The sequence below is a fragment of the Filicampus tigris genome, chromosome 10 (genome assembly GCF_054856515.1).
Source record: "Filicampus tigris isolate MCC_2025a chromosome 10, RoL_Ftig_1.0, whole genome shotgun sequence".
Lineage (NCBI taxonomy): Eukaryota > Metazoa > Chordata > Actinopteri > Syngnathiformes > Syngnathidae > Filicampus > Filicampus tigris.
This window is the reverse complement of record NC_141226.1, coordinates 5,956,576-5,971,322: the sequence shown is the minus strand read 5'-3', so window position 1 is coordinate 5,971,322 and position 14,747 is coordinate 5,956,576. Positions and strand designations below refer to the sequence as shown.

Here is a 14,747-nt window from a genome sequence, read left to right as displayed (position 1 = left end):
CATGGGTGCGTGTTTGTGTGCATGTGCGTTGCGTGAGTGTGCATGGGATTAACACGCAAGAAGCTCTTCGTGGCGCCTAATATAAACCCTTGAAGATGTTTTAATTTTGGAGGTCTATTATTTCTTTTGAATTAACGGTGTGGTCTTGGCACTCGATGTGCAAAATACAGTGGTGCCTTGAGACATACATTTGATTAGTTCCATGACCATCCTCGTAACTCAAAACAGTCATATCTCAAAGCATCTTTTTCCACTAAAATGAATGGAAATATCTTTACTGCATGTTTGCGTTAAGAAATAAAAGCACGTCATAATATTGTGCTTCATGAAAACACGGAGTAATAACATTCTTAGATCGTAAAGACTTCATTTGTGCATCATGATTTACTTCTGCCATCCAATTTATTGTGCTGCTCCGTCTGGTGTGTCAAGTCAAATCAAATTATTTATAACCTTTAATCACAAAAGAGTCTCAAAGGGCTTCAAATGTCCACACTTGACAAATATTAATGACATCCCCTGATCTTAACCCCACAGGAGGTAAAGAAAGACAAAAAAAAAAAAGGAAAGAAAATTGAAACCTTGACAAAGGGCTGCTTAAGGGGGACTCCCCCTTCCAGGATGATGATGTGCCAGCCTTGGCCACCAGTAGGCAGTACAGTATAATGCTACAGTCATGCAGACACGATCGAAGAAGAAGTGACTCAATAAGATGCTGTAATATTAGTAATTTTTTGTAGTGGATAAAGAATTGCTGATGTCGGGCAGAATCTTTTTTATTTCCACAAACATCACATTCCAGTATACCAAAGAAACCACGTTTTGTGCAGCCATCCATCCATCCATTATCTGTACCGCTTATCCTCAATAGGAGCTCTCCTGGAGCCTATCCCAGCTGTCTACGGGCAGTATGCTTGTTCAACCATTAACATTAAATTGTCAAAGAGTGCAAGCCATTCTCAACACTTAAGATTGTTCTGTAAATTGTAAAAATAACACACACTGACCATTGGTATAGAGTTTTGCTAATCTATCTATCTATCTATCTATCTATCTATCTATCTATCTATCTATCTATCTATCTATCTATCTATCTATCTATCTATCTATCTAACTAACTAACTAACTAACTACCTAACTAACTACCCACCTATCTTGCAAAATGTGTTGTGATGAATGAGAACGACAAACAATTGATCAGAATCAGCCATCTTTGTCATTGGCATTCTCCTCGAATGCTTTGAGTCCGGAACTGGGACGATCCGAGTAGGTTAATGCTGCATTCGATGAAGGTGGGAAGTTGGACTTTTCCGTCAAAATGTGTCAATATAACTTCAACCTTCCTCGATTTCATGATAACATTAGGTTAGCCTAGCAATTAGCATGACTTCATCTTTCCCTTTATTAATTACTCATCATAATCCCTCCATGCGAACGATACTTGTAAGAAGTGTATCTTATTCACCATCATGGAGGCTCCGATTACTGATTTAGGAGCGAAAAACAATGTGTTGTTTAGCCGTAGTAGTAGTAGTCAGCCAAGGCTCGATGCAGTTAGGTGACGTAATCAATCCAGCGAAGCTTTTTGGGTCAGTCTCCGCCATTCAACTATGGGAAAAACTGAAATGTATGTGTTTCTCAGTCCTGGCATTCTTTGAGAATTGATGAGGCTCCGAATGCAAACTAATATGCCGCCCTTGTGTAGTTTGAAAACCTACCCAGCATGCCTTGAGGTGCCCTATTTTATCATTTTTTTTTGTAAAGACTTCTTAATAATTACAGGTTTGTTGTTGTTATTAGTCCCCTTATTCGACTGTTGCCAGGTAAATTAGGTGGTGGGTAGCAGCAGATCATTAAGTTAATTAATTAATTAATGAATATACAATATATAATACATAATTTATTATTTAATTAATTAATACCTTATTTGGTCATTTGACCAGCAGTCTGGCCATTGTTCCTCTGAGCATGTATTGTTGACAATCGCTAGCAACAAGTGAGTCAGAAGCTCTAACGTTACTGTTAGCTGGCTGCTCTTCATTTTCAAAATTAAAATGTGTTATCATCACAAGTCCAGGATCCCTTTTGGCCCCTTTGGAGCCACGCCAACATTTATGGGTTCAACTGTTTTCAACCTTTTTCTACTATTCCACTCGATGCCATGTTGTACGACTCATCATTGCCCTCCCCTTGTCTCTTACGGCACTTTTATTTCACTCTTCCGTCCTCTCATCTCATCCTCCATTATTTTACCCCTTAAGAGCCCACTTGTCTCCAGGCAGCCCTCCTCCTCCTTCCTTGTAGCCTTTCCTCAAGCCTCCAGCCTTCACCCTTGTCGCCCTCCCCTCCTGCTGTCACCCCTCCTCTCGTTGGCTCGCGCTCAACCTCTGATGATTGCCGAGCATATTTCATTTGACGTGAAGACAAAGGGCTCATACACATGTGGCTTCTCTGTGAGTCTTGTGCAATATGCAATATTAATGCAGGCATAATTTGGCTCCCTGGACGAGGGGCGGAGGCGGGCCTGAGAGAGAGAGGGCTTCATGCTTAACAGTGACTGCTGCTTCCTTCCTCAAAGGAGAGGAGGCCTGTCAGGATGGATTGAGAAACGGTAGCGATAACAACAACAGAATGCTCACTGTTGGCAGCTTCTGTGGCCTATTTCTGTCTCTGCCTTTAATGGATATACAGGCGTGTTGCCTGTGTAACGGAGGCAGCTCTCCCTGTCAGCCTTTCAAAGTGAAAGGTGCTGCCATGTGAAGTATTTTCAGCCATCAATTGTCACGGTCAAATTAGATGTGATAGACTACTATATTAGCACATATGATGACTTGCCTTATGAGCTATTTTTGCACTTTCATTTCAGAGTATCTGTTTGGTTCTGCTATGATGTGGACAAACTTTGTTGTTGCTTTTTGGGGCAAAGTACAGAGAGATTACTGCAGATAATTGCATGTTGAAAGATATAATAAAGAAGTACAAGGAAATGATTATGATCCTAATTCTGCTGTAGGGCCAATGTCTGAATTATTGGGATGTCAAGTTTCATCTAGTTACATCCTTCATGAGTGAGAACTCCAATAGCCTCTGATCTCCGATTTGTTTGGATTTTTAAATCGTTTTCCCATAATGTAAATATTGCCATCATAAAGGAGACATTTTTTCCACACTCAAAAGCATTCACAGTAGTCTTTATATGTTTGTGACATGTCGTCATGAAAATACACCAAGCATAAAGAATTATCTCACACTTGACATGTTTTCTGTCTTGCTGTAATTAGCCCGTTTTGAGAGGGCTGCCCTGTTTAATGAGAGCAATCAATTGGTCACGTCCATATACTGCTGGACCAATGGTGATTAGGGGCGGCACTTGAGGTGGCTGTATTTTGAACTCTGAATTGTAAAAAAATGACTGCGAAGATCTCGCAAGCATCTATAAGACAGCATGGTTTGTATTTTCGCTTGCGGAGGCTACACTTCGTCACCAAGCCACCAATTTGCACCCATCAAGTAATATGTGGTGGCGTCGTCATCTTTACTGAGCAGTCAAGTTTATGCTGCTTATCAGAAGCTAGCACTAATCTGCACATCCAACAAAACTCTGCTTTCCCTCGACATGATAGTACAATAATCCCTCATTTATCGCGGTTCATGGGGACCAGAACCCCCCGCAATAGGTGAAAAAATGTGAAGTAGAGGTTGACTTATTGTTATTATTGTTATTTAACTTTTATATTATATTTATATTAAAGTTTTATTTTGTGGGGATTTACGCCTCTATTATGCCCTTGCCAACCGCCCGATGAGGTTCGCACCCTTCTAAATACTTGTTATGCAACAAATTTAACTTTAAAAATGCCAAATGAAGAATGAATACCAAGCTGCAGGTTGTGAGAGGAAGGTGCGCTACAACCCCGGCAGTGGACAACTGTCACGAAACTTTAGCTAATACCTACGTCAAAGTAATTTTTATCCTAAAATCCAAAGGTAGAATCTTGGTGTAATGAAGTTTTAAAGGCTTGTCATCGTTGTTGTACAAAGGGAAAGTGTCAGTACCTCCTTCTTCTTTGTTGTCGTCTTTTTCTTTCTCTTTCTTTTTCTTTTAAAACAAAATAAAAGCTCAGTCGCCGGAAGTAATCATGGCTTAACTTTCTCTTTGCACAATATCATCAGCAAGGTCCTTTGGATAAAATGCAACACAGTATTCTAGTTAGAGAGGAAGTCAACTATTTTTTCCAGGAATATGTTCTATGCAAGCCCACTAGTTGAAACATAAGTGTTAATCCTCTCTTTTTTAGCCATCTCTGGCTGCGGCCATTTTGTCTTCTGTCGACTGAAAATGGCATCACAACTGCTAGCAATGACCAATCACGGCTCAGATCCAGAAAACAGGTCAGCCTTGATAGGTTGTTGTGAGCAATTGTGATGTCAATTTCAGTCAACAGAAGACAAAATGGCCGCCCCCAGAGATGGCTAAAAACGAGTGCATTTTACTGCTTAACACTTATTCCACGAACGCAAAATGAATCAGAATGCCGCGTTTCAACTAGTGGGCCTGCTGGGAACATATTCTTGAAAAAAATATGCTATGGTTGACTTTCACTTTAAGGTAAGCTGTTTTAAGACAAATAAGACAAAACTAACAAACACTTTAACATTTTATTTGTCGATGTTTCGTCATCCTTGTCATGCCTGCCGGGCGGCTGAGCGCCCCCCGCTCACGGCTTCTGAACACAGCTGTTTACTCTCCATTTATCCGGCTTGGCTCTGGCTAACTGAATGGCACATTTGAATAACATTATGAGTTTCCGAACCGAACGTTATTCAAAAGTGCTGTTCGTTTGTTAGCGTGGACAAGACTAGCGAGAGGCTGCGATCAGTGCCCGCGGGTATGTACAAAGCCTCCAGGTCAACACATCTATTTGAAACAATGCGTCTTTCTGTAATATGGCTGCCGATATGGCTGCATTTTTCATTTCTATTTTTCGACGAATACTTTTTGAAAACCCGCCATGCACTGAGGCCACAAAACTCGAACCGTGAAGTGACGAGGGATTACTGTATTATAATACGGTTTTATGTTTTTTTTTTAATGTTATTGTTATGTTACGTTATTATTATTTTTTATCAACCAATCCACGGTTACTGAATAGTTGAACCGTTGAACTTGGCTGTTTAACACTTAATGGGATGTCAAGCGGGCGGCACGGTGGTCGACTGGTTAGCACGTCCGCCTCACAGTTCAGAGGTCGTGGGTTCGATCCCGGCTCCGGCCTCCCTGTGTGGAGTTTGCATGTTCTCCCCGTGCCTGCGTGGGTTTTCTCCGGGCACTCCGGTTTCCTCCCACATTCCAAAAACATGCATGGTAAGTTGATTGGATACTCTAAAATTGCCCCTAGGTGTGATTGTGAGTGCGGATGTTTGTCTCTGTGTGCCCTGCGATTGGCTGGCAACCAGTTCAGGGTGTCCCCCGCCTACTGCCCAAAGACAGCTGGGATAGGCTCCAGCACGCCCCGCGACCCTTGTGAGGAGAAGCGGTACAGATAATGGATGGATGGATGGGATGTCAAGCAACCTACAGACTGTTTGTATACAGTCATTTAAAAAGCAAATTTTCCAAAATATGTCCCCTTAGAAAACCATAAAACATTTTTAAGAAGATCTTAACCGTCATACAAATGGAAAAATACATCTAAAAGCAAAAATACGTCTAACAATTATTTTAATAATAATAATAATTTGTACGTCCGCTGATAGTGTAGTGGTACACACGCCCGAGTTGTGTGCGGGCAGCGTGGGATCGATTCCCGCTCAGTGACAGTGTCTATGTGTGCCCTGCGACTGGCTGGCGACCAGTTCGGGGTGTAGTCTGCCTTCTCCCATTGACGGCTGGGATAGGCTCCAGCAACTCCCCGCGACCCTATATAGGATAAGCGGTTTGGAAGATGACATGACATGACATAATAATTTGTTTTCGATTACCGGTAATCAATGAATCTGATTTGTTTTTCTTTTAATTGTTTCCATCTCTTGACATTATTTAAATTGTCAGTGTGGAAAGTGCACAAAGGTTGCTGCATGAACAGACCAAAGCTCTTGAAGAAATAAATTAAGATTTAAAAAAAAAAAATGTATGCTATACAACAGTTGCTAAAAATGTTTTTGTCATCCTCTGTCACTATGCTGCCTGTGTGTCTCAGTCTTAACCGCAACAAGATTTTCATTCTTGCCCACAAACTCAACACCTCTTTGAATCTAGTGACAAAATAATCAAATTGTTAACTGTTGACCTCTTATGAATTCCATTTAAGTCTTGCATAGAAGACATGACATTGATGAAAACAACATACTAAGAACACCTGATTTCAAAACGTACCTCCTAAGTCATCATTCTTCTTTTTTTTTTTCTTTTAACTCTGGTCAAGTTCCTGGTAGCCCCAAAAAATACCTTACCCATAATGCCCCCACATGGCCCAAGAAAGGGGACATTTATTGTGATGCAGAAGTCTTACTTCTTTGAATGTGGTCAATAGCTATTCTTATTCTCGCCTTCTCGCATTCTTCCTCTCTTATTAGCACATGTTCAGGCTGGCTGCAGAAAGACAAAAACAACAAAGAAAATTCAGAAGTTGGCTTTCTGGAAGAGGTACACTGGATCTTTGAATGATATATAATATAATACTGAGATATAATGTGACCTTTTGCATGTACAGTAGAGGTCGAACAACTAAAAAATCATTTTTAGGCAACCATAATGTGATGAAAGTGTTGTTGAAGTCGATTAATCAATGACTTCATTGATATTTTTCAGCACGGTACAGCAATATCCAAACTTTTACGGACATGGACCGGTTTCACGTAAAGACTGAATGAAGAGAATGAATGAATGAATGACACAAAGACTAGCTAAAACTAAAACAGGCCGCCAAAAACAACATTAGCCATAGCCACACCGCCACTGTAAGATTCATAAAGTGTTTGTTCATGTGTGCATGTGTGTGTGTGTGGGGGTGTGTGTGTGTGTGAGAGAGTCAGACAGAGAGAGAGAGAGAGAGAGATTGAGCGATATTACATTATTACTAAGCTCATACTATCACATAATCACTGCTGCCATCTCTTTGTATTGCAGCCGAGCACAAAACTTTCCCAAGTCACACCCACAGAAAATTGCCACGGACGCTCAGTTGTACACTTGGACACGTGTTACTGTGTTTTATCTTTTATGTCTTCCTTTTACACTCACACACACATAAACCACACCCAATTCTCTAACACACATACACACAAACACACGCACACAATGGAAGGCTCCAGTTGCATCAGTGGTGAATTACCATGCCGTTCCACGTTATTAAACATGACACTCGGCCTAGATAATGGAGCCTTTCTTCTCAATTTGGAAGGCTAATCTTATTGCTTTGATTAGCAGCAGATTCATTTGCATTTCAAGGCATCCCTTCTTTTAATTCCTCCATCACAACCCAGCCCCTTTAGAGCTGTAGATAAAAGGGATCCATACGTATCTTTCTTGAGAATCTTTTCCTCCCTCTCTCTTCCCATCTTTTGTTCTGCTTGAACTTCTTGTTCATTTTGTTCACATTCTTGCGTTCTCCTCATCTCTTTGTCACCTTCGTTGTCTCCTCCACTTGGTGCAAAGCTGCCTAACATCACAGAGGAGAGTGGAGAGTACAGCATGACTTCATCAGCACGTCACATGCGATTGGACATTCGGTAACAGCGTAGACGTTGGTGTTACTGATTGCCTAGTATTCAAAAAAGTTTAAACTCCAGCACTTTTAAAGAGTAACTAAAGGGTTATAATGCTCACAACTGGACTTTGGTCGCTATTCATGTGTAATATATGATCTGGTTTGACCTTGAAAGAATTAACAGTGGACTAACAGGTTATGTACAGTCCAACTCATTCAAAAAAACAACCCTAAATTGAACCAATTTGAATACTAAGGCATTAGTCTGCTGCCATTGTAGGATGTGATACTTCACAAGAACTGTGCATTCTCCAAATAATGTTCATTACTAACTTTATGTGTTTACTGTAATCCACAGGAACATTTCTACGATTATCAGAGTGGTTCTGGTTACCTTAAATGTTGCGCAACTCTCCTCAAGAGGTCAATATATCTCAACACACTTTTCAAGATGGACCCCCAACTCATCACAGCCCGTGTGAAAGTGTGAGGCAGTTGTCTGGTGATGACCGCAAGGAAGCAATGCTTGGTTTAAAGAACTGAAATAATTTGTATACCATTTTACAAATGTATCCATCTCATGCACTGATTTGCATTTCCTGGCTGACGGCAATCGGAGTGATTGTCACTGACGCCACTTTGCAGACTGCCGTTGGGGTCTTATTCATTCAAATCATATAGCACCATGACACGAAATATATGACTTTGCCATAATTCTAAACACTACTTTTTCATTTAGATTTGTTCTCACTTCCACCATGAATGTGCTGAACAAAATTCTGGACACGTATGCATTCTACTTAATGAATCCATGACTGAGGACCGCACAACAAACAATGACTTCCCTGCCATGTTAACATAAGTGCATCACTGAGTAGGTTAAGATGAAATTTGGCTGCCTTGTGACCATGTCACACGCATGAGGACTGATTAGTGGGCTGAACTAAAATCGGCTTCTGCTCTTGCTTAATCAAGCCTTCTTTTTTCAAACGTGTCACTTCTAAAAATGGCTCTCTGACCAGTCCGACCATGGGAGGGAGTGCCCAGCTCTTTTCTCAATCATTTGCATTGTTTTGACCCAATTTGTTGTGTTCAATTAACCCTTAAAGTTGGGTCCAAACATGAATAACCCAATTTTTTGGTTCAAATTGACCCAGGTCTGGGTCAGTCCTTTTTTAACACAACAATTGGGTCAAATTTAACCCAAAAATTAGTTAGTTAGTAAAGTTATTTTTGACCCAACTGTTTTTAGAGTGTAAGAAGTGAGACTTACTGATTTTTCCTGAGATTTGCTGACTCAAGTCCCCAGCATCACCATTGTCACTTGTTATCAAACTTACCATACAGTAATGTATTTTTACGGTATTTTACGGTGTTTGTGTAAAAGGTTATGAACTGCTATAATTTAGATTCAAAAGGAGCATCTGCCTTTATATTATCCCTAGCCTACCTCACCTGATTCCCCGTGCATGGGTCCACCTTGTGCCTGCACATTACCATGACGAACCCCTCAAACATGACGTTGACATTTATTGTTAAAGTTATTATTGATGCATCAGTATTTCAGTCCATTTGCTGTACACGGGTGGAGCTTATCAGTATGTGGTTATTTTATTGTTTCTTTATTTATTGTGTGCTTTGTTGGTTGGTTAGGACAATTAATGTTTTATACCTGCATTGAGAAATGTATAATGAAAAATAAAATATACAAAGTACGTCCAAATTAATGAAAGTGAAAAAAATAACTATAGTGACATGGAATTAAACTTCAAATTGCCTTTATGACCAAAGCAAGACATAAACTGGACAAAACTTTTGCAATTGCAATGGTTCATAAAGAAGTGCACTCCTCTCAGTCAGATGCAAGAAGGTTATGGTGTCTAACAGAGCACTTTCATGACCCGGAGAACACCAGAACATTCATCAGTTCATGGAAAAACTCAGGTGGATGTTCGTTGTGTGAAAATCTGCTTGTGTGCACTTTAAAGCGCTGGCTTCCTGCATGAGAGTCTGTGTGAGATCAGAAAAGCCAGCGAGAGAAATAAAGATAGTGGGTGTCTTTTATAGGATGTTGCCCAACGTGGTGTTTTATGTATCAATAAAGAGCTTCAAGGCCACACTGACTTCTCATGCTTTAGAAAGACTACCGTTGGTCTTTGAAATGGCGGTATTGTGAGAGACTGAATCTGAGTGCTGCAGCTAGCGCTTTTACACATTTTTCACAAATGCAAGCCACAGGGGCTTCAAGTCAAGAAGTCACCTTTTATGCTATTAATGTTTGTCAGCATTTTCAATCAATCCTGTTTCTATACCGCTTATCCTGTTAGGCACTGCGCGGAGCTGGATTCCAGCCGACTTTGGGTGAATTATACCCTGGACTGGTCGCCAGTCAACACGCACAGGGTTTCAATGATCCGCTTTATTATACAGCCAACTTTACGTTGTTCAAATAAGAAACCGCTTCACCCAAATTTGAAAACAAAGGCAATTATCTGATGTCATAATCCACGGCATAAAACTCCAACCTGTGACAGTAGGCCATTGCAGTAGAGTTCATTGACCTAGCGGTGAGCCACCTGCTCACTCCGCTGTCAGCATTTTCCTCCATAAATGTTCCCGCATCCTTGATCGCTGACTGCAGTCATCATTCTCAGCGGTGATTGGGAGGCAGTGAGAGGCGGCCAGTATATAAACAGCAAGGCGTCTTGGTTTTGGTACCTTGCTTTTCCCCCAGCTTGCCTCATCACCTCCTAACATAACACCACCAAGATGGCCTTCGCTGGACGATGGGAAACTGAAACCCAGGAGGGTTATGATGAATTTTGCAAACTTCTTGGTAAAGCTGGATTTATATTTTAGGACCAACAAAAATGTCTGACTCAAACCTGGCTATTGACCACCACTCTGCCTCATTCCTTCTGCAGGTATCCCTGCTGACATCATTGAGAAGGGCCGTGACTACAAGCTGGTCACAGAGGTGACCCAGGATGGAAACGACTACTCCTGGACTCAGATCTACCCCACAAATGCCAAGGTCACCAACAAATTCACAGTTGGCAAGGAATGCGACATGGAGACCATTGGCGGAAAGAAGTTCAAGGTAGGATAGAAAAGGCTTGTTTATTGGTTGTTGGAACCATGAAATCATGACAAGGGGCATGCTTTCAGGCCATAGTGCACATGGAGGGAGGCAAGCTGAGTGTTAACTTCCCCAACTACCACCACATCTCTGAGATCAGCGGAGGGAAACTCATTGAGGTAACTACACCCATTTTATTCATGCCATGAAATGTTTGTTAACCTAGATATTTTAAAATAGTAATGGATTGTGTAGTTAGAAAATACAAAATTTAACATCAGGGTCACAGTCAAGAGGTTCTGTGTTTGAATTGTTTGTGTTTGTGTTCAGGTACTCCGGCTTCTCCTTACATTCCAAAAAACATACACTGTAGATTTGGTCAAGTGGAGATTCTAAATTTTCAGTTGATGTGAATGTGCGAATGAGTGATTGTTTGTCTATACGGTCCCTATGACTGGCTGGCGGCCAATGTAGGGCGTATCCTGCCTCTCAAAGTCGGTTGGGATAGACTCCAGTGATATAGAAAATGTGAATGAATGTTTCAAGTGTAAAACTGCCCGTCTGGGTAACATACTTGAGTTTTCTCTTTCTAGACTTCCACAGCTGGGTCCGTCGTGCTGAAGAGAACCAGCAAAAAGATCTAACTGCGTTATGATCTTTGACTATTTGTGTAGTTACGATGGAGACTTCAGGGCTACGTCTATTGCAATAAAGGAAGTTTGACATTATCGTGAGCTTGTGTTTCCATTGGTAATGTCTATGTTTGTCCTTTGGTTTACTGAAGTGTAAAATAAGCTACCAAGATTTTATTTAATTTAATTTTTGTATTGTCTGATGGATGCAGCCTTACAGGCAATGCAAGAGCTCCAGACTGCCCCTAAATTCTGGCATTTTACTCTTATAATCTAAGACAGTGCAAGTAAATATTTCATCTACTCCAGTAAATTAGCTGTTTTTTGTTGTTTTTTTACTGACTATTCTTGAATATTTTTTATTGCTGACAAATTTCTGCTCCACACATCATCCCATTTATCAGTAATGTAGTGAAAATAAGGGCAAATGTATATGCAATTTCCTTGGCAAATCAACTGCAGTCAGATTTGGCCCACCAAATCATTTTACATGTATCACAAACGACTTACATGATTCTAAAATCTCCTAAAAGTTCAACATTTCTTATGTCATGAATCAAATTCTTGAGATATTGCACCATTTATTTGTTACCAAATGCCTTTTTACAGTAACTTGGGCAACTATTATCCTTGACTTCTGATTAAAAAATGAATTATTCATTGTTGTGCATATGTAATAATATGATGAGACAGTTAAACATTCATATGGTTTCAGTTATGGCGGCCCTCTGAGGGAACCTGTATCTATAGTGGCCCATGACAAAAATGAATTTGACATCCCTGATTTATAGTGTACGCAAGCATTTTTTTTAACTTCTGCCCCTAAAAGTTCAGATTACTACTAAAAATAAATAAATAAAAGTTAATTTGGAGTCCTGCAATGGCACTCTTCCATGAAAAACTACTACAATGCTGCGCAGGCAAGTAGACTTCTCCACAAAAATTACTGGTACTCAAAATCATGGAACAGCACCATACTGCATCTTGATAGCAATATTACATCACTACTATTAAGCTTGACAAAGTTGTACTGTACATCGCTGCCATCGGGCTGAAATTCTACATTTAGTTCATTTTAAATTGTTCACAAATATATACTATTGGTCAGTCCCCACATGTGTCATTTTACAAATTACACAGGTCAACAGCAAATCTTAATCAGAGATGTCTTTGTTGTACTTAATCTTATTTTTGACACTGATTAAAAAAACTGTCTACTTGTTTTCACCTCAGGTTTTTGAGAGTTTTTCGTTTTTTTTGACCAATAAAAGCTTGCGCGATACGGATTTTACCTTGCATTGTAATTTATAACTATGACGTTTCATTGCTGAAACTCATCCTTCATTCATCAATATTATACATTATACGACTATATTATATATGAGATCATTGTTATATTATTATTATATTAGTATTATTATTACACAAACCTGATGTGCTGGAGAAAAAACGAGGGCAGATTTGCAATCCACGCAAAAAAATAATCAAAAGTTTACTATGCGTGTGTGTGGGTGTGTGCGTGTGTTTGTGTATGCTTGAGATGGTGCCCTTCAAACTTAAGACAGCTGGAGCCGAGGTGCACTCACTCGAGTCAGTGAACCAAATCGCCCACCTGAGTACACTCCCTTTCTGCAAGTCTGCTAATTCGTACTTCTCTCCACTTATGGCAGTTGAAAACTATGTACTTACTGTAGCAGCAGCTAGCCAGAGAACTCATAGGATCAGGGTTAATGGGGACTTTGGATTCCTGATTCAGAATGAGAATTCGACTTATTGACCTGGGCCATTCAGGATTCTGCTATCTTCAGTAGTGAATGCCTCAAAAGATTGTGTAACAACGATGGAACAGTGGTTAGCATATTTCAGTGGGAAGTTTGAAAAAAGTGTTTGAAATCTTGACGAATTGGAAGTCCACTCTCTAATCAGAATTTAGTTCTAGCGCTGCACCTTCGACGTTCCAATGTATTAAAAAAATAAAGCATGATGTAGCATATTATTTTCTTTGTCAAGAGGTCTTAAAGTATTTTTGGACTTGCTATACTGTATATAGTGTAACTGAATTGACTGCCACAATGAACTGTAAATGGAGGACAGCAACCTAAATCTCTTCTTGCTTTGTTTCCTCTTGTATCCACTCTTTCTCTGTACTGGTTTCTCCCCATCTATCTCTTTTGCTCTAGAGCCATGTGTATTTCTCTCTGGCTTCCAGCCAACCAGACAATCAGTTAATTAACCAGCTCAGCCCTGGATCATTGTGGAAGCTCTCAGAGGAGCCCTGGTGAGGCTCTCCTCCTCCCAAGTTCCAAATTTACAGCTTCATTAAATGGACTGGCGTTAGGAGCAAATCTTAAATAACATTGCCAGACTACAGACGCTCGTGTTCATTTGTGTGTTCATGTGTGTGTAGGTGTGTGTGTGTGTGTTTGCGCTGGGGTGTGCGTGAATATGTTGGCCTTGAGAGCTGGTGACTCAATACTTCCCTGATGAAAACAAAATAGCTTTTTTTTTTTTTTTTGCCTTTGCGATGTGGCAACTGGTTTGGTGTAATAATGAGGCGTTTTTCTCTTGCCATCATAGATGCAATCAAGATGCGACACTCCTGGAAAAGTAGGGTTGGAAGGCAACTAGCAAGGTATCGTTTGAGCATGTTTGTGTAGCTCAGTGCTGGCGCAATCATTCCGTAATATTGCTTCCTTTGTCCTCGCAGACAAACAGGCCTAATTGGCTATTTCCCAGTCTACTGTTGATGATTGGCCATTCTGCAATTTTCTGATTGGTCTCCATTTTCAACTGCCATAAGTGGAGAGAAAATGGCTTGTTCACATCCCCACACAGTTTGGTGTTTGGAGAGCAACAACTTGAAGCTGAGTTTTTCAAGGCTTGGGACTGCAAAAAAAAACAAAACAAAACAAAAAAAAAACCTAAAATTACAGTCAAAAAAATAGCACAGAGATTTGGAACACTTTTACGATTGCAATGTTTTGGGAACAGACCTTTCTACTGCTCCAACATGACCTTGACTCAGTGGACTGGACAAAGAAAGGTAAATAAAGGCATTGGCTGTGTAGAAGAATTTGAATCTTTGAAGCACATAAAACACCTTTGTGATTAACTTTAACAGACATTATTAGCTAGCTCCTCTCCGACCTCACAAAGGTTTTTCTGGGTAAATGGACATATTCTCACAAACTCCACAATATCATAGAAATGCATTCCATTGTTGAAGTCACTTTGAAGGCAAACCATCTCCCTAATTTCATCCTTTTTGACATTATTTAGGTGCCATGACCAGGCTTCCCATTACTTTTTCTATATAGTGCATTTGCA

At 40.3% G+C, this 14,747-nt stretch overlaps 1 protein-coding gene across 1 annotated transcript; it reads left to right on the top strand.

The window, feature by feature from the left end:
• The first annotated feature begins 10,402 nt into the window (after positions 1-10,402).
• LOC147140467 (gastrotropin-like) lies at positions 10,403-11,495 on the top strand. The gene is made up of 4 exons (XM_086043285.1): positions 10,403-10,545; positions 10,634-10,809; positions 10,878-10,967; positions 11,382-11,495. Exons 1-4 carry the CDS (start codon positions 10,479-10,481, stop codon positions 11,430-11,432), a joined length of 384 nt encoding a protein of 127 aa, XP_085899411.1. The 5' UTR covers positions 10,403-10,478; the 3' UTR covers positions 11,433-11,495.
• Positions 11,496-14,747: the final 3,252 nt, after the last annotated feature.

Excerpts from the sequence above, each read along its gene's own strand:
- LOC147140467 (XM_086043285.1), top strand. The coding sequence starts at position 10,479 with ATGGCCTTCGCTGGACGATGGGAAACTGAAACCCAGGAGGGTTATGAT. Across the intron at positions 10,810-10,877 it reads TTGGCGGAAAGAAGTTCAAG|GCCATAGTGCACATGGAGGG; the intron begins GTAGGATAGAAA and ends GCATGCTTTCAG. Across the intron at positions 10,968-11,381 it reads GCGGAGGGAAACTCATTGAG|ACTTCCACAGCTGGGTCCGT; the intron begins GTAACTACACCC and ends TTCTCTTTCTAG.